The sequence below is a fragment of the Mustela nivalis genome, assembly GCF_964662115.1.
Source record: "Mustela nivalis genome assembly, chromosome: 1".
Classification (NCBI taxonomy): Eukaryota; Metazoa; Chordata; class Mammalia; order Carnivora; family Mustelidae; genus Mustela; species Mustela nivalis.
In genome coordinates, this window is record NC_139020.1 from 152,296,029 (window position 1) to 152,320,567 (window position 24,539).

Sequence of the window (24,539 nt, forward strand, 5' to 3'; positions counted from 1 at the left end):
TGAGAAGACACCACAATGCATGTTTTGAAAAAACAAACTTTTTTAGGGCCTCTTACCAGCGTTTACATGGGAGTTTTTAAAACTTTAATTATTAAAACTACTGCTATGTTAAATTTAGTATTGCTAATTCACATCCATTTTATATAAAGCTATTGGATTATTCAAATGCATTGTGTTTTGGGGGAATGGAGCTTTGGTCATTGCATCTATTAATGCTACTGCCTTTTACTGTTCATGTAATACTGAAATGGAAGGATGGGGAATTTAAAGAAAGAAAAGTTCAGTGATAATCTAGCACCCCCCCCCTTTTAAATCTAGCCCTTTTAAAAAAAAACAAACTTTTTTTTCATCTGTAGAAATTCTCGATTTGTAAGTAAACTTGTAGAAACATGTTGGTTTTGACAGGCTGTGGATCCTTCTGATGTGTGTACCTCTTTGGTATTGTTGGCAATATCATGCTCAGTACTGCTCAAAAATAGCCAAATTCACAAACACAGAATATAACCTTCTAGGTCTGAATGCATAGGATTTCTTTCTCTTTTTCAAATTTCATAATTTATCTTTTTTTTTTCCCCCCTCATCCTTCTTATCTTTTTTCTGTATCATTGTTATTTGGAATCTCCCTTTAAAGAGGACAAAAAGTCTTGAGATTAAACACTGTTACTTAGTTATTATCATTAGAGTATCATTAGTAAATGCAAGTCTGTATAAATTTTGATCTACAAGGACATAGCAATAAAAAGGATAATTTTTTTGACAAAATGAAACAACCAAATATCCACTTTAGATCATAAAATAATAAAGAACATGAAAGAAAATATTCAAAAGATAAGAATATTTTATTTATTTATGTATGTATTTATTTATTTTAAAGATTTTATTTATTTATTTGACAGATAGAGATCACAGGTAGGCAGAGGCAGGCAGAGAGAGAGAGGAAGAAAGAAGGCTCCCTGCTGAGCAGAGAACCCAGTGCTGGGCTCGATCCCAGGACCCTGAGATCATGACCTGAGCCAAAGGCAGAGGCTTTAACCCACTGAGCCACCCGGGTGCCCCAAGATAAGAATATTTTAATTGTCCACAATTCAATGATTATATACAAGCCCCTTGTAGGTTGTTGAATTGGTTTCATATATTTCTAAACCAATAGCATTTATTATGTTGTTATAAAGTGCTATTTATTATAATAATCAAAATATATAAGAAGCTAGAAGTTAAAGTTGTCCATTACTTCACTATCCAGAGAAAACTATTGTCATTTTTCTTATTAATCATGATACTTTCAACATAAATGTGTTTACAATATATCCTTTTAGATCTCACTTTTCTGTTAGTCAGTAGCCTTGGATATAATTTTACAAATTTTACAAAACATTATACAAAAAAAGCATATTATATATGGAGCTATTTTAAGCTACTTAATCAGACCGCCATGGATTTCCACTGTTTTGCTTTCTTGAAAGATGACACCATATATATCCTTTTGTTACTATTTTCTTTGGCTTCATTCTTGGAAGTGGAATCTCTTTGTCAAAGTAGACTGACACTTTCAAGGCTCTTACTGCACATAGTCTGCTTTCAGGGTGCTGGCACCAATAAGAGGAGATGCCTTATAGAATGTTGTTGCCTTTGAGTATTATGCTTAATTTTGTTGTTGCTCATGAATAGCCTTATATTAAAGGAGGGTCAAGGTCAAGTCCCATGTTAGCTTGCATGTCTTTTTTTTTTTTTTAATTTTTTATTTTTTATAAACATATATTTTTATCCCCAGGGGTACAGGTCTGTGAATCACCAGGTTTACACACTTCACAGCACTCACCAAAGCACATACCCTCCCCAATGTCCATAATCCCACCCCCTTCTCCCAACCCCCCTCCCCCCAGCAACCCTCAGTTTGTTTTGTGAGATTAAGAGTCACTTATGGTTTGTCTCCCTCCCAATCCCATCTTGTTTCATTTATTCTTCTCCTACCCACTTAAGCCTCCATGTTGCATCACCACTTCCTCATATCAGGGAGATCATATGATAGTTGTCTTTCTCTGCTTGACTTATTTCGCTAAGCATGATTCGCTCTAGTTCCATCCATGTTGTCGCAAATGGCAAGATTTCATTTCTTTTGATGGCTGCATAGTATTCCATTGTGTATATATACCACATCTTCTGGATCCATTCATCTGTTGATGGACATCTAGGTTCTTTCCATAGTTTGGCTATTGTGGACATTGCTGCTATAAACATTCGGGTGCATGTGCCCCTTTGGATCACTACATTTGTATCTTTAGGGTAAATACCCAATAGTGCAATTGCTGGGTCATAGGGCAGTTCTATTTTCAACATTCTGAGGAACCTCCATGCTGTTTTCCAGAGTGGCTGCACCAGCTTGCATTCCCACCAACAATGTAGGAGGGTTAGCTTGCATGTCTTTGTTATGTACGTGGCACAATCGAGACAGAGAAGAATAAGATGAATTTGTCAAAGGTTGGAAAATTAAGAATGTGAGTTTGAAAGATGCTAATAAAGGAAGTTGGATACATAGCTCTGCATATATGGGCTTTGTAAGATATGGTCTCATTTAAGAGACAATGAAATGTTATAAAATGACCAAATTGTAGGGGAAGTTGCAAAATACTTGAAGAATAATGTAGGACTTTATTATTCTTTTTAATACAAGACATCAGTTATAAATATTCTTTTTTAAAGATTTTATTTATTTATTTGACAGACAGAGATCACAAGTAGGCAGAGAGGCAGGCAGAGAGAGAGGAGGTAGCAGGCTCCCTGCAGAGCAGAGAGCCCGATGTGGGGTTCGATCCCTGGACCCTGGGATCACGACCTGAGCCGAAGGCAGAGGCTTTAACCCACTGAGCCACCCAGGCGCCCCAGTTATAAATATTTTAATTAAAAACTTAAAAGTGCTAAGGAAACAGTGCTTCTTAGGATAGCCTAATATGTTTGACTATTAAAATATTTTTGATAGATGTCTTACACCATCAAAATACTTTATCCTATTGTGCACAGAAACCTTTCTTTAAGATGTTTATGGATATTGATGACTGTCTTTCAGTTATTCGACATGAAATTCAAAGGCTTCCACTTGAGCCTGTCCATATTTAGTAGAATTGAATTTTTCATCTGTGTAAATATGGGGGGATTAGGCTTAACTATTTGGAAGAAAACTAATAAATTTGGTCTCAAGAAACTGGTGGTGATAATATTTCTAGATGAAAAAAGATTTTTATAATAATAAGGAGTGTTCATTTATTTTAAACTCCAAGGGAGCAAAAAACCCTTAAGATTGTAACAGATTAACTATAAGAGAGAGTTTGAATGCATTACTCAGGGTTTCACTTAGCCACACTGCCTCTCAGTTCCTTGAGCTGAGTCTAATGAGGAACAATGAGGATGTAATTCCGATTTTTCAGAGGTTTGACTGGAGATACCAAGACACTGACTGGAAATACCAGTACTGTTCACAACACACGAATGATGAGTTTTACAAGAAATACCTACTAAAAATTGTGCCTTCAGAAGAAGAAACTATCTTTCATCAAGAAGAAACATTAAATCTCTTTTCTCTGCTTCTTGATGCTGATAGAGAGAAAGCTAGAAATACTACCTCATGGAATAAAGTCTATCAGGAAAAAGCAATCAGACATGTCATGCATGACTATGAGATGTGTATGTAGTCAACTCTAGTTATCATTAATTGAATAAACACCATGACATTTTGCACCTTGGAGGAGTTTGTCTTAGAGTTACATCCTCATTTTGATACACTGAAAGTTATTCATTCCCATTTTAAATAAAGGTCCATAATATATTACTTTAGCTCCATTCATTTTATGACTAAGAAATAACATTGCTATGATGTTAAATTCCTGGTGAAAAGGCTTTTTAAAAGCTCTAATATAATGGTGCATTACCAGTAATTTGTAGTTCAATCACATGCAATACTTCATTTGTATACTTTAGTTTGCATGAGTTAAACTGCAAATTGCCCTTTAGCTCTAGAGTAATAGATAACTCTCGATAAAATCAACCTGGAACAATCTTACTAGTTTTTGTTGTTGTTTTCCCCTTTTACACAAACTTTAAATGGTTATTTTGTATTCACTTAAAATATTTTCGGGAAATCATGAAGGGGCTATTACTTTCAACTCTTAGGTTCTAAAGTCTGAAAAAAAAATTTAAACAAGCTATTTTTGAAAAGCTGTTATGGAGAATGCATTTTGCATAATATGTATCAGAACAAAAAATACTTTTGCTCTGAATCACATTTACATTATTGATTAGGACAAGTTCCTTTGAGCATTCTTTTCTTAAGAGATAGATGTATTTTTCTTAAATATGTCCTGCTATGAAAAACAAATAAGCCAGCACAATAAAGAAATGCAAATGAAATTTCAAAAATAATGTTTGAACAGCTCTTGTAGCTATAACACTTTAAACTGAGAAGTTCCAAAACTAAAAAAACAAAGCAAAACAAAACAAAACAAAAAAACACAAAAAACTGAGATTCTCATTTCTACCTCTTTTCACATAATGCTCTCAAATTTTAAAAACTTTTTTAAAGTAACACGAATCTTTCTTGTCAACTTGAACCAAAGCATTAATTTGATTTTTAAAGACCTTCCTCATGTTCTAAATTTGAATTTCTGATTCTATTAACCAAACTCTTTCTTGTTGTTTTATAATTTAAATATTTATGACTGCATATCTTAGTCAGTAACTCTTTGACCCATCCCTAAAATACAGTGATTCCTAAACATCTCTATTAAAATTTCATTCATTCATACATTGATTAATTTATTTATTCAACCAAATGCTTCCCATATTCCAGGCACCGTTCTAGGCACTAAGAATTAAGTATTTAAAAACCAAGGTCTCTATCAATATGGAGCTCACATTCACACCCTGGTTAGTATGTTGAAATCTCAAAGCAGTTTTCTTCTTAAAGAGGAAGTTAGTCTAAAGCAAATTCACCTTCTGCTCGTGAATCAAAAAGTTCAGATTTCCAGATCACTTTATGTCTAAATGAACAGCTACAGATGATGAGCAACAATTACAAGAAATAGATCCATAGACTTCTCAGCAAGCAAAGCATTTTATCTACTAGAATTCACCAGACTATGGAGTTTCAGTACATTCCAAGAGCCTTACTTAGCATTGAGCAGTTACCATTTATATTTAAGCTGATATCCCCATTTCACCTGCTACATTAAAAAAAAAAAAGTAACATCTAAGTATTGGTTGAAAACATCAGGAGGTTTTTAAAAAAATCCTGGAGAATTGTTATCTTTTACAGTGGCCTGCCAGCACTTACTAACATAAGACTATCCAGTGGAATAAGAAGTGTGCTGTGGGCGTGTGACACATGAAACACGTTTAGTTTCTCCACTGGAAATGGCCTTTTTTCTGTAAAGTGCGAGTCTACTTTGTTCCTGTAGTGTTTTGATTTTCAAATGTCATATTTGCACTTGCGAATTGTTTGTTGTATCATATTTTACATTTTAATTTTGGTGGAAAACATCTCCATTGATCTTTCGGATGATGTCATGTGGGGTTTTTGTTCTTCGTTGTGAGGCTGGAGGGCCTCTGGCCTGCTGTGTGCTTTGGAAGCAGAGAGACCGAATCACGTCTTGGCAAGGATGTGAATAGGCTGTTTGATGCCTGTGGCTTGCTGGGAAAATCTATAAACTTGGGAGTCAAAAGGTTCATGGAGGGATGTTTTCTTGATCTGTAAAAGAGGCATGAAATATTTGCTCCTCCTACATCGGCGTTCTATTGTTAAGGATTGAGTAAGACAATGATACCATTTTGCAAAAATCATACACAGTTCTGGAAGCGGTAACTGGTATTATTCCAATTTTCTGTTAATGTCTGCTCACCAATATCAGTATAATCTTGTGTATAGGTATTTGAGAAAAGGATGCGACGCGTCAGGATTTCAGCTATACGCTTAAAGGACTCCTTTGTTTTCAACATGCCGTTTGCTTATTTGGGAGCTTGAAGGAAACTATGAGTTTCCCTTAATTACTGGTCACCCATATTAAACAACAGACGCTGTGAAGTAGCTTTCCAATAACAGAATGCATAATGAACCCAGTAGAGATAGAAAACCCACTGGGCTTCAGAAGTAATACATCAGACATGACAGAAACGCTTTAATGAGAGTCATTAATTACAACTTCTTCTAAACCTGGGGCAAACATTTTAGCACTTCCTCTGGGGATGAACCCATGCCCAAGCCATTCATTGAGTTCTGTGGCATGCAGTGACGAGTGTGGGAAATTAACAAGAACATGGAGCTCTTTCCAGTAATAATACAAAATGATTAAGAGGACCTAAAAAAATCAATTGACTAATCAATAGTGTGTAACTGCTTGGAGCATTTTCCCCATGCTAATCAGCCATTACGTTGTTTAAACTAAATGTGTCCAGTTTCCCCAATTACTGAACTGATTTACAAGACATGGTCAAGGATGTCAGAGTCTACTGGAGCCAGATTCCAGGGCATTTGTCACTGAGAAAGATGGAAGGAATTAATAGATGACCATCTCTCACTATGGATTCTGATGGCTCTTGAGAGGCACGATATGACAGGAGCCGTCCTCATAGTCTGCAGACATTGGTGAATTAATATGGTCTGCCCAAGTTCTCCACATGTGCATTTGTTTGACATGTGCCTGTGAACCTGATTGAATTCAGGAGTGATGGAGTTCAAAATAATGAAAGAAAACATCTATACGCTATTCATGTTCAGGCCTTTAAAATGTTTTTTAAACTTCAGCCATGGTGAGAAGCATTCGGCAAACAAGACTCTGAATTCCAAACAACAAAAGGTATTCTAACAAGACCTGTGAAGTGACACATGATTACCTACCTGTATAATGCCGGCAATTCTAGCATCACAACCACATGTTACTTTTGTGTTTTGTTTTAAGTTGAATGCCACTGTGGGGGAGAAAACAGCACTAAGAAAATAACTTTAAACAGGAGCGAAAACTTTTTTATTGATGTGTTTTACTTTGCTGGCAGACCAGAGCAAAGGTTTTGTGAACATTTAAAAGATGAAAAAGGTGAAGAATCCCAGAAGCGGTTTATCTTGAAGCGAGATAACTCTAGTATTGATAAAGAAGACAATCAGGTTGGTTCTCAAGTTTGAGAGTGGCTGACATTGTTGTTTTCGAAGGTGGGCTGACTTATGTTCTTGTCGTTCTGTTGTCCCCTTCTCCCTCCCCCAGCTCCCCCTGGCTTCTGATACTGACTGTCTCTTTCCAACCTCCTTGCCCCCTTGCCTCCCCCTTTGGCATTCATTGGGTAGCCAAGAGAACGTGTCCTGATTGCTTCAGCCATGGCTCTGTGTTGGGCTGCATGGGTGGTGCTTGGCGCAGTTCCCGCTGCATGTGTTGGGCGGGGTTGGGATGCCACCGGCCGGAGCTGTCGGGAAAAGCTTTGTCATCGCATTTCCAGATGTCTGTGTAACTATGGCAGTCCTTCCACTCCTACAGCTTTGTCCTTCAGTTGTGCACACATTGAGCTGGATTCTCAGTACGGACCGATGACCAACTGGTGTAGCTGTAAAGAACAAACCTTGTTATGGTGAGGACAGGTGGATTTTGCAACTCTCCTAAAATAAGTCTTCACAGAAAAGAATCGAGTTCATGTTTTAGTCTTCCCCCTCCTCCTTCCCATGTTCTACGTCCGTGTAAACTGTGTGCTTGTTTTGCATGAACTGTAGTGGAACTTTCTCCTTTTTGTGTATTATGCTTGTGACAAAACATTTACGTTGTCCTAGAGTAGCCTTATTCATGGTTCCTGGGCAAGGGTAGAGAGACCCTGCTCAACCTCTTCTCTAGATTGGGGGCGGGGAGTGGGATCCAGAGTGATGAGGAAGAAAACTTAATGAATGGCAAAATAAACAAAGGTTCAACAATAATTAGAACAGCAGGGAGTTATACAATGCCATTACAATTACACTTTGTGTCTCTGACAATCAAAATAGATTTTTTGAAAATAGACTTTGCTTTAGAATTCTTAAAGGTAAGACAATAGGCACCTCACTCAAGTTATTATTTTAATGACTCTCAGTGAGTCACTGGAAGCCAGTACATGCATCTCCGATGTACTTTTTTTTTTTTTAAACCTGTTCATCATCTGTATCTCGTTTCTTCCTACCCCCACTGCCACCGCCATCAAGCGACAAGTAGCTCCCATTGACTTCGAGCCACATGCCTGTGTTGTGTACTTAGTGGGCGTTTGTTGAATGGATGGATGAACGTGGTTAATGCAGAGAATTTTGTGAGGAATGGCAAGAAGACGATGGGAGGGTCATTGAGATGCAGGCAGCGGTGCAGATGCGAGACTGAAGAACAGTCCTCATGCTGGGTTCTTTGGATTGTTACTTTAGGTCCCTTGGAATTGACCCTACTCAACCAACAGGCTTTTCAAACTTAGTTTCTACTTTCCAAACAAAAACACAGAGCACAGGATCAAGTCAGTCATGGAGTAAAGAAGAAACACAAATTAGGACGTGGAGACGTCATGTCCACTATTTCCTTTCTGCCCATTATTTTCTCTGTTCCCTTGTTCTGTGTGTCTAGTGGCCAGGTTTTCAGAGCCATGTCTTCCCTCAGCCACTTTGAATTAGCCACTTCCTCAACATTCTGCCTTTGTCTAAGGACTCCAAAGCACACGGGTTAGCAAAGGAGACAGAGTCTATCACTGTGACCCACGTCATAGCTGAACTGGCGGAACACCTGAGGCACATCCAGGTGCTTTCGTTCTGGAAACAGCTGTACTGCCGGCATCCAGTGGGGAAGGTAGAGGGAGCAGCACACACCTGCCATTGCGTGTCAGGCACAGACACTGCACACCACACACACCCGCACAGCCTCCTTAGGGACCAGAGGGAATGAGACTCTTCATGCTCCATTTATTTAAGTGAACATTTATTATTCTCGGCTGACAGTTGCTTAACTGCAGATTTCCAACAGCTCAACTTGGATAACCGTACTGATTTCTTTTTTCTGTTCAGCAAAACAGAATGCATCCATTTAGAGATGACAGACGAAGTAAATCAATTGAAGAGAGAGAAGAGGAATATCAGAGAGTGAGGGAGAGAATATTTGCACACGATGTGAGTAGTTGTTTTAATTGCCTCTTTAGTGCCATCCTTCCCCAGACAGCAAGCTGGCAGGACTCAGGAAGCTGGAGCCAGGGACAAATCGAACCGAGCACACCAGAGCTGTTTCTGGAAGAGGACCTGGTTCAGGGAAGTGATGGAAAGGGAGCCAGGGGTTGTGTGCCTTCCTAGGATATGACCTCAGGGGGAATAGAGGTGTGATCCATCAGGGCCCAGTAAAACAGACCCTAAGTCCTCAGCAAGGTCACCTAATTTGAAAAAAAAATGCTTTCACATCCACATTAGCCCGCAGACAGGCAAGTGTTGTCTTTGTAACACTAACATTGTGCAGAAGAAAGACACATAAAGAAGAAAGAGACTCTGTTAATCACATACATAAACATGGAATTTTCTGCATTCTTAGCAAGCACAAGCATTTTATTATATCAAAGTTAAATGGTAATACTCATCTTCTTCCCCCTCAGCTTCAGATCAAATTAGGTCTGTGAGCAGTTTATCACAAGGAGATAATCATGAAATGATTTCTTTTGTTCAAATCCCAGCGAAGAAAATGTGGTGGGGGATTTTTCTGTCCTCTTACCCAATGTGGCCAAAATAAAATGCTATTAAACTAAATAAGAATGAAAAAGTGATTTAAAACAGCTGAATTTAAATGCAAGAAAGCGAAAAGGGCAAGCCAGTGCACAGCTTCTCCATTCCATGAAATCATTTGGCAGCCTTCCCTTTGTGAAAGTAGAGGTGGGAGCTCCTCTGTGCAGATCTTCTGTGGCTTTGCTGGGTTAGGTGGGCCGTCCTACCTCCCACCGTGATTTGGTCTGGAGGCCATTCCCAGGCTAGACTAGAGACCTAGACTCCACTGTTTAGCATGGACAAGGCCTTCTGACCTTGGTGGTTTCAGGCCCAAGACAGTTTCCCAGGTCCTCCAGCTCCTGCTGGATCCTTCAGTATAAAGCTGCAGAGGAAATTAAAATTCCACCAACAGTGCGTTTCTTTCATGTTGATACAGATTTCTGTTATCTCTTCTAGATTCTCGTTGCCTTTCTTAGATACAATGAAATAAAACTTTAATGATTGAAGGACCTGGCTCAGAGCTCTGGAGTTGGCAGAGTCTGAGAGAGGAAGCTGTTGAGGGATACTGTCCACATGCAGTTCCAGAAAATTCTATGGATGTGTGGGCTACTTAGGTTTTTCTTATGGTCAGAGTTATTGGTGGTGCAAAGCATAGTCTGACACCTGGTAGGCTTTAATTGTGTTTCCTGGATAAAAGGACGAAGTAAAGAGAGGCTCCGTTGTACCATGATAGTTTAGGGGTGTCCTGAGTGGACTGGGAGACAGCATGTTACTGTCCAATGAGCTTCATGGAGAGAGAGTTTTCTGAAGGTCAGTTTATTTGTTATGCTTTTTCTTTCTTTCTCTCTCCCCATCTATCCTTCCCCCTGCCTTACACACACACATACACACACACAATTTCCTTCTGATTTTCATTCTGGCAAGTCATAAAATATATAAATGAGTTGTGTTGAAAAGCAAATACTAATCACTTAGATAATAGACAAACATTATGCCCCCCTCACCCCGCAAAGCAGGGCCACATTGTAGACATTCAAGGGCTAGATTGCAGGAAAAGCATCCTTGATGCTTGTCTGTGAGGAGGAGGCTTCCTGTGCTGCTCCCACCCTTCATGTGCACAGAGAGGTCATCCCAGACATGGAGGAGTCAGCATGACTCCCTGTACACATCGCATTTCCCAACAGCCCTATTAAGGAGAACAACAGCAAGGAACCTGGGTCCCAGAATAAAGATTAGAGGCAAGCTGTTGTTTCAAGCATCCCTAGCTAACTGCTGAATTAACTTTCTTTAAGACAGTGAAAGCAGATGAGTTGGTTTGGTTGAGCATTTGGCTCTTGATCTCAACTCAGGTCTTGATCTCAGGGCCCTGAATTTGAGCCCTTAATGCAGTTCCATGCTGGGTGTGGAGCTTGCTAAAAAAAAAAAAAAAAAAAAAAAGCAAAAGCAGACGGAAGCATGGGAAAACTTAAATGCCAAGCTATTGTCATGGCCTTTCCAGCTGATGGCATCATTTGGCAACCTTCTTCGGAAGGCTGTGGCTTCTTCCCCCTGCAGAGGTAGAATAGTGTGAGTTGCTGTGATGAGCTCTTTTGTGGCCAGCATTTCTGATGTTATTAATTCAAGTGAGACACCTGCCTGTTTCTGGCCCTACTTTTCCCCCTGATCTCCTGGGGCTGGGTTTTTTTTAATTGGCATCCTGTACTCAGAGTAAACTCATTCAAAGTCTTCAGAGATTAAACAAATTCCTCAACATCGTCTACAAATATTATGTACATGAGTGTAGGTACATTTTTTAAGGTAAAGATCTTGATTTTTTTAATCATAGCTTTACAAGTTTTTGACGCTTTTACAAGGCTAAAAGCCACCTTCTCAGAGGGGGAAAAAAGATGTCCAGTCCAGAGCACTGCCGCTCTGCAGGAACAATGCAGTCATTAGGCTGGTGTTCCCTGGGTTTTGTTATTAATTCCAGATCTCCAGATTTGACAACTTAAAACAGATACATAAAATGTTTGTTACCTCCCAGTTTCTGGGGATCAGGAAGCGGAGGGTGGCTTAGCTGGCCAGTTCTGGCTCACGGTCTTTTGTGAGGTTACGGTCAAGCCATCAGCTGGGGCTTCAGTTGTCTGAAGTTTCAATAGAGCAGTTGCCTGCTTCCAAACTCACCTGCATGTGTTTTGGCAGGCCTCGGTTGCTAGCAGGCTATGGGAGATCTAAGTTCCCACTCTGTGGGTCTCTCCCGAGGCTCCTGAGCATCTTTGTCACCTGGCAACTAGCTTTCCCAGAGCAAGTGACCCAAGAGAAAGAAAGAGAGCCCAAGATGGAAGCTACAGGCTTTTGTAACCTCATCTTGGAGCTGACATACCTTCCTTCTTGCTGTGTTCGTTTGGACACACAGACCAAACTGGTATACTGGGGAGGTACTACAAAACACCTTGGTTGTGGATACTGAGAGGGAGGAATCATTAGGGGCCATGATGTGTTAGCAGGATATTACTGAATCTTCTATTAATGCAAATGCAGGGACATAACATAGCAATGTGAACTTCCTTGAGTACATAGAGCAACACATCTTGCTTTCCACTTACATAAAGAGAGTACACTTTAGGGCATCTTCATCTGTACAATTCCAGATTCCCAAATGACCATTAGGACTTCCCACATTGTTGAGGTACGTACAGTAAGAAATCAAGTATAGTAAGTCAATTATAAAACTGATGCAAAGAATCCAGCATAAGGAAACTAAGTTACAGGCATGTAATGTCTTTTTTGCTGACCTTTAATTTAGTGTCTTCATAATTTAAAAACCGAGGTAGTAAAAGCTGCTTCCCTTGCCAATTATTATTTAAGGAGTGGAGTCATTCAAACAGGTTCAAATGGTGACATATTTACGTAGAGGATTTTTTTTATTATTATTATACTTGAAGTTACAATAGTTATAGAGAAATAATTACCAGTACTTACACATAAGCAAAATCAAAATTTATTTTAAAATCAGTGGTGCTCTTGGATATTTTACTTATGTATCTTGGTGTCTAAGGTGTGTGTGTGTGTGTGTGCGCATGCATGTGTAGTTTTTTACTTAGGTCCACAATCAAAATATGCAGATTATATGGGAATTTTCTAGAAAAATAATCTCAATACAGTAGCCTGAGATAAGGCACATTTATTATTTGAGAATGAAGTTGTCATTAAGTCAAGGCACACAACAATTTAGTTCTCAAATAAAAAATGAGTGTATTTTTGTAGTCGGAAATATTTGAACTATAACTCTTGTTTCCTTTAACAAGAATTTTGTCTTATTTTATGATTAATTCAATGCAATGTTGCTGGCTTTGGCAAGGTTACGTTGCTAAAGCAATATATTTGAGAAAGACGTGTTTTGCCTGAAGGATGGTTTCTGAAAGATATTTATGTGTAAATAGGGATTCTGGGAGGAGTTCATCCATGGTTTCCCCAGCATGCACTGGGATCCACCTTCTGTGACAACCCTTGAGAGGGGCATGTGATGTCACCTGGATTGGGGGTGTGGTGTGGGAGAGAATTCTGTATCCCATTAGGCAAAACCATTTTCTCCTTAAAAGAAAGAAAAAAAAGAGTCCTTTATATCTGAGAATGCATATACCTGACAGCTTTGAATACTGCACTTAATTACTGTGACACTATTATCTTTCTCTGCTATTAAAATTTGCAAGTTATATTAATAACTTCTTTAAAGTTTATTTTCACCCACTATTGAATCACAACCCATAACCATATCTGCTTTATTTATGAAATTGTGTTGTAAGGATCATGAGATAAATCTTTAGGACTTTTGCACAAAAATTGAAAAATACTCTTGAGATATGTTTTTGGGAAAGTTATCTTTGACTTGCAGGTCCCTTATTTTTCATTCAGAGAGTTATGGCAGCTTAGCTTTCCCCAAAATACTATTGGATTAATGAGTCTGAAGAGGTCAGTCTTTGATCAACTCTTCCAAACAAGTAGTAGAGTTTCAGTAATTCCACAACCCAGCCAGAACATTATAAGCATAATTGACTTCTTTCCCATTACAAGAGCAGAGCAGTAACAAAGTATCGAGCTCATAATGTACACCTGAGACAATTAATTCCATGGCTTGCCTCAAACCAAGAGTAAAACCAAACTAAAGGAAATGAAGATAGTGGGATATTTCACTTACTATAAAGATGTCTTCACAGGAATAATATCAGTGGTACATAAAGTGTATTTATTTATAAATACAAATGTCAAAAGAAGATACTTTCTGAAAAGGGTGTTTCTTAATTGGCTTTTTGTTGTTATTGTTAAATAAGATGTTTGTCCACTTAATACTCAGGATGCATATTAAATGCACAAAGGTTAAAATAGAAATGGTTCTAGAGATGCCCTCTGAAACATTCAAATCACTGAGGAAAACACATTAGGCCCGAAGCTAACCCTTTGGTTTAGTGGAAGGAAATGATTTCTCCAACAAAATGTATGGAGAAAGCAATATCCTGCTTGCCTCTCTGGGTAGTGGTTACATTAGCTAATCTTTCAAAAATTCAATATTGAAAGGTCCTTATTTACTTTGGTTTTATTTTCTCTTAAAATGGACCTGTTAGGTCTCAATTTACCATTTAGCAGGTTATTTATTCATCATTTATAAAATCTACACATATAATATGGCATGTGTATTTATGGTTAGAAACTCAGTACTTTGAAAACAGTTTTTGTTAATTCCTAAACACAGTCACTATGTTAGAGAGCCATCTCACCATATTTTGTTTAGACATCTCTTTTTCTCCTTGCTAAAACTTAATTTGATTAGCCTTTCCCCAGCTTGTAATAGTAATGGAATTTTCTCTTCCCTATATGTGTTCTAAACACAAGATAGTGGGGAATTAATAGCTAGGGGAATGGAAGCTAAGTAGAGTCATTGTTTTTCTGTGTGAAAAACAAAACAAAACATTAGATAGGTTTTACTCTTTTTTCTGATTAGCTTCATTTTGTTCTCACTTGACTTCTGTGTGCCTGTCCTCTGCAAATTGATTGATGGCATCTCTTTAATTTTAAGAGTCTTGCAGTCAATCTGTTTATGTCAAGAGTGTCTATCATTGCCAGGTAATAACTGTAGGGTTGTGGTTCTATGACTCTCCCATACTTAGGTGGATCATGCTAAGAGCACATGCTCTGCCTTGATTGGAACCAGTCTTCTGGCTGTTGGGAACTGTATCTCTGCAGCTCCAGAAGAAACAGCTAGCTCAGGATCCGATGGTCACACGCTTCTCTGATTCTCAGACAGTTTCATTCACATCTCTCTCTTTCTGACCTTGACGCTGAATGGGCTAAATCTAGCCGTAACCTGGAGATGTCCTGCTGGAAAAGTACTTGTGTGCTAAAAGAGAAAGAGAATGGTGTACACGTCTAACTCTAACCATTTTTTTTCCTTTTTTATTTACATCTTTCAAAACATAGTGCATATTTCTCTTAATTCTTTTCCTCTTGGAGGGGAAAAGTAGTTTTAAAAGCAGGCAAGGATTTGGGATCCCTCAGCACATCCAGAACATCTGATACAATGCCTTTTTTTTATTTTTCAGTCAGTTTGCTCCCAGGAAAGCCTTTTTGTGGATAACAGGTAAAATGCAATTTGCTTTTTCATGTCTGTAGAGGAACAAAGTCTGTCATGTGTGTCCTGTATACTCATAGGTATATATCCCATATATAAGTGTGTGCTTGAATATATGTATAAATAAATACATATATCTATGTGCACACACTTATATGCATACACATATGTGTTATTTAGCATGCCTAAAAACTATTTAATTTGGGGAAATACTTCTCTGTTACTTCCAAACATAATTTTTGTACATTTTCATTATTTAAAAGTCTTGACTTCTGGCCCATCCAGAGGTCTAATTCCTGCTACCTTTACCAGGCATTACAAAGCATAAATGAACTTGCAATTTCATTGGCTTATGGATGAGGCTGTTTATAGTATTTGTATATCGGGTATCATTAGCCACTTCTTGTGCCCCACAATTTTCTATAGTTGTGCAAACTATAATTGGAATAATGTTTTCAGTTTCTCACTCTAAACGACCCATTAGTCTAACTTGGAGATCTATCTAAACTGATCTAAATTTACTAACTTGGGAGTTAGTAGGGGGGTAGTTGTTGTGTGATGAATGGGTTATACAACTTATACAAAGTCTTGAGCATATGAGCCAAAGGTTTTCAAATTTAACATATACCTTAAAGAAATACTTCTAAACTGACATAGATATTCAAATGCTCCCTTGATTTAATTGCAGCTTTTCAAGAGGAATTAAAGAATTCTACATTAGCTGTATTAATTACATTTAAGGTGCATCAGAGTGGGCAAGTTGGAATGGAAATATGGTATCCCTTCAGAAAGTGGTGCTTAACTTTATTTCAGGTGTCGGCTTAATGGGTGCCCCTGTAAAACTGATTAAAATGGAGGCTGTTTAATTAAATTCCAGTACTTAAAGAAAATTTTAACCAAGCATTAGAGATGATTGGGGGGGAAATAGCTATCTTTAATATTAGCAGTAAGAAATCTTTGAGTAGCTAACCCTCTCATTGAACAGCCTGTTCTAGAATAGATGAAAGTAGAAAATGTGTCTAAAGAAGACATTCAAAAACATCCTCAAAAATCCACACAGATTTAAGTGAATATTCCCTATTTACAGTTTAAGAATCCATGAGCACTAACATCCTAGGGATGATGCTGAAGCATTCCAAAGATCTATATCCTAACTAAAAAGATGAAGTGAGTGTTTATAATTCAGTTTAGTAGAAAGCCTTATTCCCTAGTCATCTGGTCAATAATTTTCCCCTGCCTTATGCCCAAATTTTATTCATTTACTTGGATTTTGCAAAAAAAGACTGCTAACACTCTTTAAGTGTCCCTTAGATTCAAACTGAATTATATTCATCTTTACCATAATTGGTGACAAACATGCATTGCATATATGAACAAGTCTTGATATTTCCAAAAAGCAAAAATCTAACTGAATAGTTTCCCATTAAAAATAAATACATTTCTTTGATACCTGTTTCTGGAATGTCAATATTTCATTCTGCCCCTCCCCGCAAAAGAGATAACTTTAATATTGCCCAAAGGAAAGAAAATCACAGCTAATATATTTAATTAATTGTCTATTAAATGATTTATCTTCTCCTTTTCCATTCATTCTATTTCTTCTTCCTTTCCTTTTTATCTAGTATCAGTGCCTTAATCCTAGGATAGGGGAAAAAATAATGCTGTCATTCATTTATTATTGCAAAATGCAACATCGTGCACATAAAACATAGTACACGGGGTTGATTTGCAAGAGTGGTACTGTTGCAGAAGAGTACACATCCATTTAGCATAGGGCATTTAGTGTCATTAGGTTTTATATCATAAAAACCATGTTTTTCATTTCCAGTAGGCTCTTGGAAGACAGTAACATATGCAATGAGACCTATAAGAAAAGACAGCTCTTTCGGTTGGTATGGTTTACTTTTTTAAAACTGTTTTCAGATTATGTGGCAGAATCAATGTTAAATATAAGTGTACTAGTGTAAAATATCTGTTTATGGAAATAAATATGTTTGGTTATATCTGTAAAGCTGGTTACAGAGCTGGTGTTAAAGCCATGTTAGATAATGTGAGATATGGGACCAGGGAATTACTGCTTGGTACATAGTCATTTCAGGTTCCTCCTATGATTTTCTGTTTTGGGTAGGTTTTTTTGCTTTTATTTTTGTTTTCTCCTAAAAGGTTAACTTTGACAGCATACTGATTTAACATTCCCAAGTCAACTTTGGTGAATTACATCATCAAGTTAAAATTCCTCTAATAGTTTGCAATTATATATATACATGACTGATATTGGAAAAGACACCAATGGTAACTGTATTTGAGTAGTTGATTTTTAAAGCCACTACTGGCCATCATAATACTTCAATTGTGTTTTTCAAGCATAGCTTTTATTTCAGAGGGAAGGTACAGGCCCTTATAGGCCATTTGCTTCCAATTATAATGAATTACTTAAATCAAGATCTGTGTAAGATAAGGGGAATGGATATATATGTGTTTATTATATATTAATATTGTATATTTTAAGTTCTATACTAAGCTGGAAGATCCTTGAAAGCAGAGGGACCATAACCATGTCACTACCCTATTAAATATATCTCTAATATTCATTATAGGCAAAAAGGATACACAGCACTATGAAGGTACTCAATATGTAATGCATATATTTAATATGTTATTGCTTTTATGAATATTAGGATTCATCTCTGTTGTAGGAGAGAGAAAACTTACTCATTTACAAACAAACAAAACATTTTGCCCACCTAGAATTAAGAAAAGACCAAGGAAAGTAAATGGATTGTTGCTCAGAAAGTATCTTTTTGTAGTAAATGTGAACTTAAGATCTCATAATTAGAACAGTTGGATTAATTTGTTCCCTTTACACTTTGGCAGAACTAAAAAGGTTTTTTAAAAATGTCTTTCACATTTCTAGGTTGAACTACATAGTCTAATGCTTTCCCCTTGTATCAATAGACCATTTATTATCACACTTTACATTAAAAAAGTAACTCTGCATTGTCCCCCTTGAAAATTGAGAAAAGAACAAGAAGAATTTACCAGTACTCATGTACTCACACCACAATCTGGCTTGTTTAAGCCAATAAGTTTATGAAATGTGGATTCTTCCCCGTTAGGCCAATCGGTTTTACATAGCCCGAAATCTGGCCCCTAGCCAGAGCTAGGATCCACTCAGATCAGTCACTCCAAATATGAGTGCCATCACCCACAAAGTCATCAGGCACAGAAACTCAGGAAGATGACTTAGCACAAAGGACATCTATACAATACTTAAAGCAACCTAAAGTATACATCATATATAACTTGGCAAAAAAAAAAAAAAAAAGTGCAGACATGAAGGAAAATAAATGTTGTTAGTTATATTAATCAGCACCGAAACAGAACCCAAAGTTCTGTTCTATTCCTATTCTGGAATCAAATTCTCATTATACACAAGGACCAACTCCTCTTGATGACCAGACACCTCATTTCCATTGTCTTTGTGGATTCCAGTAGAAGGGACCAAGACTGGGTTTAGAATGGACAGGAAGGCACTTGTGGTTATGTTTGTCTATGAGGTCTATGATTCTACACACAAATAGATATGAAATTCGATTCTGGACCTCACTTTGCCAGTGCTAAGGCAACTAATCAGTAGCTAGAATTATAAAATATTGTTTCAGTGTATAAATAGAGATCCATAAATCAGTATTAGATGCATTTTTATGAATCTCATTAATGCTAAGACTAAAGCAGCGACTAAAGTTCCCTCTTTTGGGGATTTTGACAGCTCTTGACTTTGGGAAATTGATTTGAAATGGTAGAGAGTAGTGGTAGAAGAAGTTAAGGAAACCTTAGATTGCCTTATTGGCCAAGGGTGTAGCACAAGTCTAGAGGAGTTATCCAATGCCAGAGTAAAGCCTGCAAACTCCAAGACACTAGTTTGCGCCCAGGAAAAGTGGCAGACAGTCCTTTGCAGATGGGCTCAGCCACACTGGCCTTTCCTTCTAATGGAGGTGCTAGGGAGATGGAAATCTATGGGGAAAGGGAAAACCAAGCAGAGCTCATGATCATCAACCTGCATATGGAGAGCTTCCTTCTGAGGCATCCTGTATATCGAAGTTAAGGACTACCCTAAGTTTTTTCCTATATGCAGTATTCCAGATTAGTTCCAAGTGAGACTATTGTCACATCCCTGGTGCCTTCACAGTTGCTAAATAATGATTTTGCCAGGCTTTGGCAAAGATAGGTCAAATTAATCAGAATTAAATGTGAATAAAGTTGAATTTGGAACTTGAAAGGAAAACAATCAGGAATGGAGCAGGAGCACCCTCAAAGAAGCTGTTTTTTCCCATCCACCCCATCTCCTCTGGCTTTCTTGAATTTCAAAGGGTTTTAAGAACTCAAGCCACCTGACCATCAGTGAGTGTGTGATACTTTCTACTCACAATATGATCTGTTTTTGGATCCTCCTTCTAATCTTAGCCATCCCTGAGGTGCTAACAGAATGTAAAACACAAAAAACAAACAAACAAACAAATAAAAAAAAAAAACGTTGATGCAAAACAGCAGGGTGCTGAGTGCTTTTGTTTTGTGAATTTTCTGTCCTCCCTTCATTTTTACAAAGTTCCTATCACAGAGGAGCCATTTCATTTTTATTATCTCTTGAATCTGTTTAGCTTCTCAAGTTCTCATAGAACAAAAGAGAAGTTTATTAGGTAAAATGGAAACAAATGCAAAAAATTTTGTGTGCCTTCTGCAATTTGGTTGGTGAGTTTCAATCAGATGCACACACTCCTCACATCTTCGCGGTCCTATCATTGTCTTTAGAAGAATATCTATTAACAAAGCCACTGACCACATCTGTGAGATTAGGATCAACGCTTAAACATGTCATGTTGCTTTGTGATAATGAAATTAGGGGTTGTAACTATTGCCAACTATTTACGTCCTTTTACTTACTGATAATCCATGAGAATCTTAGAGTATTTTAATCATGTCTTATTTCCAACTTGCAGGAAAAGCTTTGAAAATATTCACTAAGTTCCCCTTTAAGCAGATTGGAAACCAATGAAAATGCAAATTTCATCAACTTTCTTTATAAAACACGTGTGATTTTGTGTCCTACTTAGAGATATTCTGGAGTCTTCAGAAATCACGTCTGCCTATTGGATCTCTTCCCATACATTCACTTTTTCAATTTGGATTTAGAACCAACATGTTCTTTCACCTATGGAGTTTTGTTATTTCCAATGATCCCCTTGGAAAGTTTCATGTCAGTGTAGTGTTTATACTGGTATTGTTATTATCACAAGTTTTTCTATGTGAAAAGCACTAAAAGACGCTTTCCTCTGCCCATGAAGGTTAAACTCACTAGGCAAAACTCTCACCCTAGGTCAACAGAGTAATTTCTGTGCTGTCAAAACCTTAATGGATTCAGATAGACATCTCATCAAGTTAGAAGATAATAAATGGTTTCGCTGACTCTTTGCGCGTTTTCCCATGGTCCATTATTTAATGCTAAAGGGACAGACAAAATCTGTATTCAGTGGGAGTCGCTTTAGAATCATTCAAGATCATAATGGTTCCCAAACCTCGATTCACTGTTGACTTGGGCTGGGAGAATCTATCCTCTTTTCTTCTCCACAAGAGAAGTTATCAACTATATTTTTTACCATGTTTTTTCTACTTGTTTCTCCTTCACCGGCAGAGGGGTAGTGTGACATTTCTAGGTTTGGTTTTTCTGTTTGTAAACATGTACATTATGTGTGGTATGTTATCTGTCTGCCCATCAACGAGCTATCTGTGCCACTGTGAGGCAACAGGCTTAATGGAAAGGGTTGCAAGAAGGGTCTTGTGTAGACGGCTCTTCTGAGAAAGGTCCCATTCTGTGTGCACACCACTCGTGGAATGTAACACTGTCCCTGTGCATCTTTCCTATGGCTGTGCTCCAGGGGCAACAGGGATGGCTCAGGGAGAACATCCGGGAGTCGACAGAGCAGCTCAGAGAATGAGCTCAAGTGGTCGGACCACCAGAGGGCCTGGAGCAGCACAGACTCAGATAGCTCCAACCGCAATCTCAAGCCCACCATGACCAAGACGGCCAGTTTTGGGGGCATCACGGTGCTGACCCGGGGTGACAGCACATCCAGTACCAGGAGTACCGGGAAGCTGTCCAAAGCAGGTAGTTAGTACTGAATGGGTTTATGTCCTGTTGTGTTTCCTAGGTTCCACCCAACCCGTACAGTCATTATTCCCTCTGACTTCCAGTAAATTAATGATGATGATATTAATTGCTGGGATACCTGGGAAGTCAGAAGGTGCAATGAAAATATCAACCCTGTCTCTTCAAATTACCAACCTCTTGAATCTTCACTTTCCTTACTATGTTGTCAACCTAAAATTGTCAGGAGGCAATAATTGAGCAAAAGCATTTATTCGGGATCAAAGCATTGAGATATGGATAGCAACCCAAATAGTGTCCCACTTGGGAGCAAAAGTCAGGTATGAAGGAGGACATGTGTTGTGATGAGCACTGGGTTTTATACATAACTAATGAATCGTTGAACACTATACCAAAAACTAATGATATATTATGCAGTGGCTAATTGAACATTTAAAAAAAAAAGTCATGGGTCTTTAAAGCAAAAAGAAAATGCTTGTATACATCGTTTACAAAGGATTTTTGATTGGTGTTGGTGGCACAATGCTGATCTTGATTGACTATAACTGGTTTCAAAGGCTATCACTAAGCCTTCCCTTAAGTGTACCAGGTTGCAGGTGTTTGAGCTGAGTCCTTGCCATATTTGCAGTCTGGCCCAGTACAAAAGTTCATGGTTCTGCAGGTGAGGATGTGTCAAATACCCATCTCCTTAATGGTCTCCTGACTCCATTTGAAACCCTCTTGACATAAGTGACCCCATGTCATTTCAGCTTTCACACCATGAAACATAAGTTATAATAGAATATGATGTTATCCCCCCACACTCCCACCCCAGCAAACTATTGTATTTTTTTAAAGTAGTGTATGTTAAAGTTCAATTATTTATATACAAATGGTTACCAAGCCACATGCACATGGTAACTAGTTAACAAACCTAGCTATTATTTTTGATTTACGACTATGATCAGTTTCTTAAAACCACACTCTAAGGTATTTATAATATTAATAGTTTGGGCTGCTACTTGGACGCTCTGTTAATATGATTGTGGGCAAGTTATCTAACCTGTTTGCAAGTCTTGGTTTCCTCCTCTGAGAAATGGGAATAATTGTAGTCCCCATATTGCAAGGTTGTTTGAAGAATTAAAGAGTTAATGTACAAAAAGCAATTAGAAAAATACCTGGCAGTTAAAAGCCCTCAATAAACACAAGTTCATGTTTCTTTTTATTACTGCTCTTAATGCTTCCATCCCTGCTTTGCAGATAAGGAAAGTGAGCCTCAGGAAGGTGTAGAGTTCCAAGTAGCCAGCTGCAGGCATCTCTTTTTTTAATCTTGTGTTTTCTTCTAAGTGAATAGTGATCTTTTGAGATAAGTAGTTCAGGTTTGCATGGATGGTCTTTGGGAGGTGAGAGCTAATGAGAACCATGACGTAGAAAAAACTTTAAACTGATGGAGGCGATACAGGGGGTTCATATGAATCCCAAAACTCTCCATCGTGGTCTTGCATCTCTAGCTCCTCTGTCTCCAACTCCTTCACCCTTGTTTTTAAATTATGTTCAGATGTTCAAAATATCTTTTAGAATCCCCGGAAGGTGGCAGATGCCCATTCAGGAGTTCTCCGTGAGCTTCATTTTGGGGTGATAGTTTGTCATGTTTCTGTTTGATTTTGATTTTGCCTCAGAAGTTTGGAGTTAATGTGGGTGTTCAGAGCTGTGATTCGGAGACATGCCCTGGGTGTCAGACACACTGGGGATGCATTCACAGACCTGGGGGTGCAGGGCAGGGAGAGAGGGGGATGGCAAATGGCCAACACCAACCAAAGATTAGACATGGGTTGTCCTTATTGTGAATACTTTCCTATCCAAGCTTCACACTCACGTGAGGGGGCACTTTTTGTGAAATCTAGACTCATTATGCTAATGGTTTAACGTAATTATGTTGTTGAAAATGCTCCTAAGAAATTATCTCGTGTTTTCCTACACAGGCAGAAAATTAATAGCATTTAGTCACAACCACTCCTACATATATACACATTTCCTGCTCCTTGGAAAGATTCAGGTGGGCTCACACTGCCTTCTGCCTTCTGTTGTATCACCAGTTGGTGAATTCTTGATGTCTTATTCTAATTAATTGCTCTTCTATCCCACTATTGCAGCAACTGAAGTCAAGAAAACCCACTGTGGTGCACTTGAGCTCTTGTAAACTAAGAAAGGTTAAATAGTTTTAAATCTCCTTAAAATGCAGAAACCAAGGACCTTAAATGGTGTACTTAAAAATTCCAGCACACCAAAAGAGCACTTAAGATTTTTAAATTAATCGTCATTCTCCATACACCAACCCCCCAATCACTTCCGAAGAAAAGCTCTTTGGAAACATTTAAAACACTTCAAGAATGCTAAAATGCCATGTTCTTTGAAGAATGATTAGAAATTGTAAGTGCTTCAGACATTTTTTTCCCCTTTTAATCTAAGTGTCTCCTTTTGAAAGCTTGTCAAGGTGCAGGAACGGAAAGGAAAAAAAAAAAAATTAAAGGCGATCAAGATAGAATGTCAAAACAAGCTTACAATTTCCCAAGATGGTTTTATGAAGCAAAGCTGTCAGTTTTGCTGTCATGGAGCTTCAGAACAGCACAAGTTTTCAATTTTTTACCTCGCTATTCGCAGTGGAATTGCAAACTTTTTTTTTTTTTTTTTGACCTTTCAGAAACCAAGCCTGGAGTTGTGACATTTAAGTTTCGCTTCTCCTCCTCTAATTACATAGGTTTGAGCTTTAAATAGATAATGATGAGACTTTCTCCAGGTGGGAACATGCTTTCCTACATTTTGGAAGAAGCTTATTTCTGAAGTCTGAACCTCTTCAGACTTGCTCTGAAAGCCTGGGTTGTCTTTCTCTTGACGTATCCCTGACACCGAGCTTAGGGATGTCCAGCACACAGCTCCAGAGGTAGATGATGTCATTTTGTCTTAACATTCTCCTCGTGGAAGGACAGGAATGGTGTTGGCACTGTAACCTCTGCTGCTTCTTGGTGGTAGCTATGAGGTTGGGAAATGAGTATGACATCTCTTTCTTTCCACCCTGG

The 24,539-nt window shown here is 38.1% G+C and overlaps 1 protein-coding gene across 50 annotated transcripts in view; it reads left to right on the forward strand.

The window, feature by feature from the left end:
• The window catches only part of ARPP21 (cAMP regulated phosphoprotein 21), a 154,744-nt gene that overhangs the window by 60,953 nt on the left and 69,252 nt on the right, over nt 1–24,539 (forward strand). For 11 of the 50 annotated variants that reach the window (XR_014300349.1, XM_082689597.1, XM_082689591.1 and 8 more), the window contains exons 10-14: nt 7,039–7,147; nt 9,038–9,139; nt 15,292–15,329; nt 17,149–17,208; nt 21,254–21,486. Coding sequence is in view for 49 of the 50 variants with exons in the window: in XM_082689597.1 (XP_082545723.1) it covers nt 7,039–7,147; nt 9,038–9,139; nt 15,292–15,329; nt 17,149–17,208; nt 21,254–21,486 (542 nt within the window). In the remaining variant the exon portion in view is untranslated. The remainder of the gene's footprint in view (nt 1–7,038; nt 7,148–9,037; nt 9,140–15,291; nt 15,330–17,148; nt 17,209–21,253; nt 21,487–24,539) is intronic. The other 39 variants (XM_082689601.1, XM_082689581.1, XM_082689622.1 and 36 more) reach the window with 11 other exon arrangements.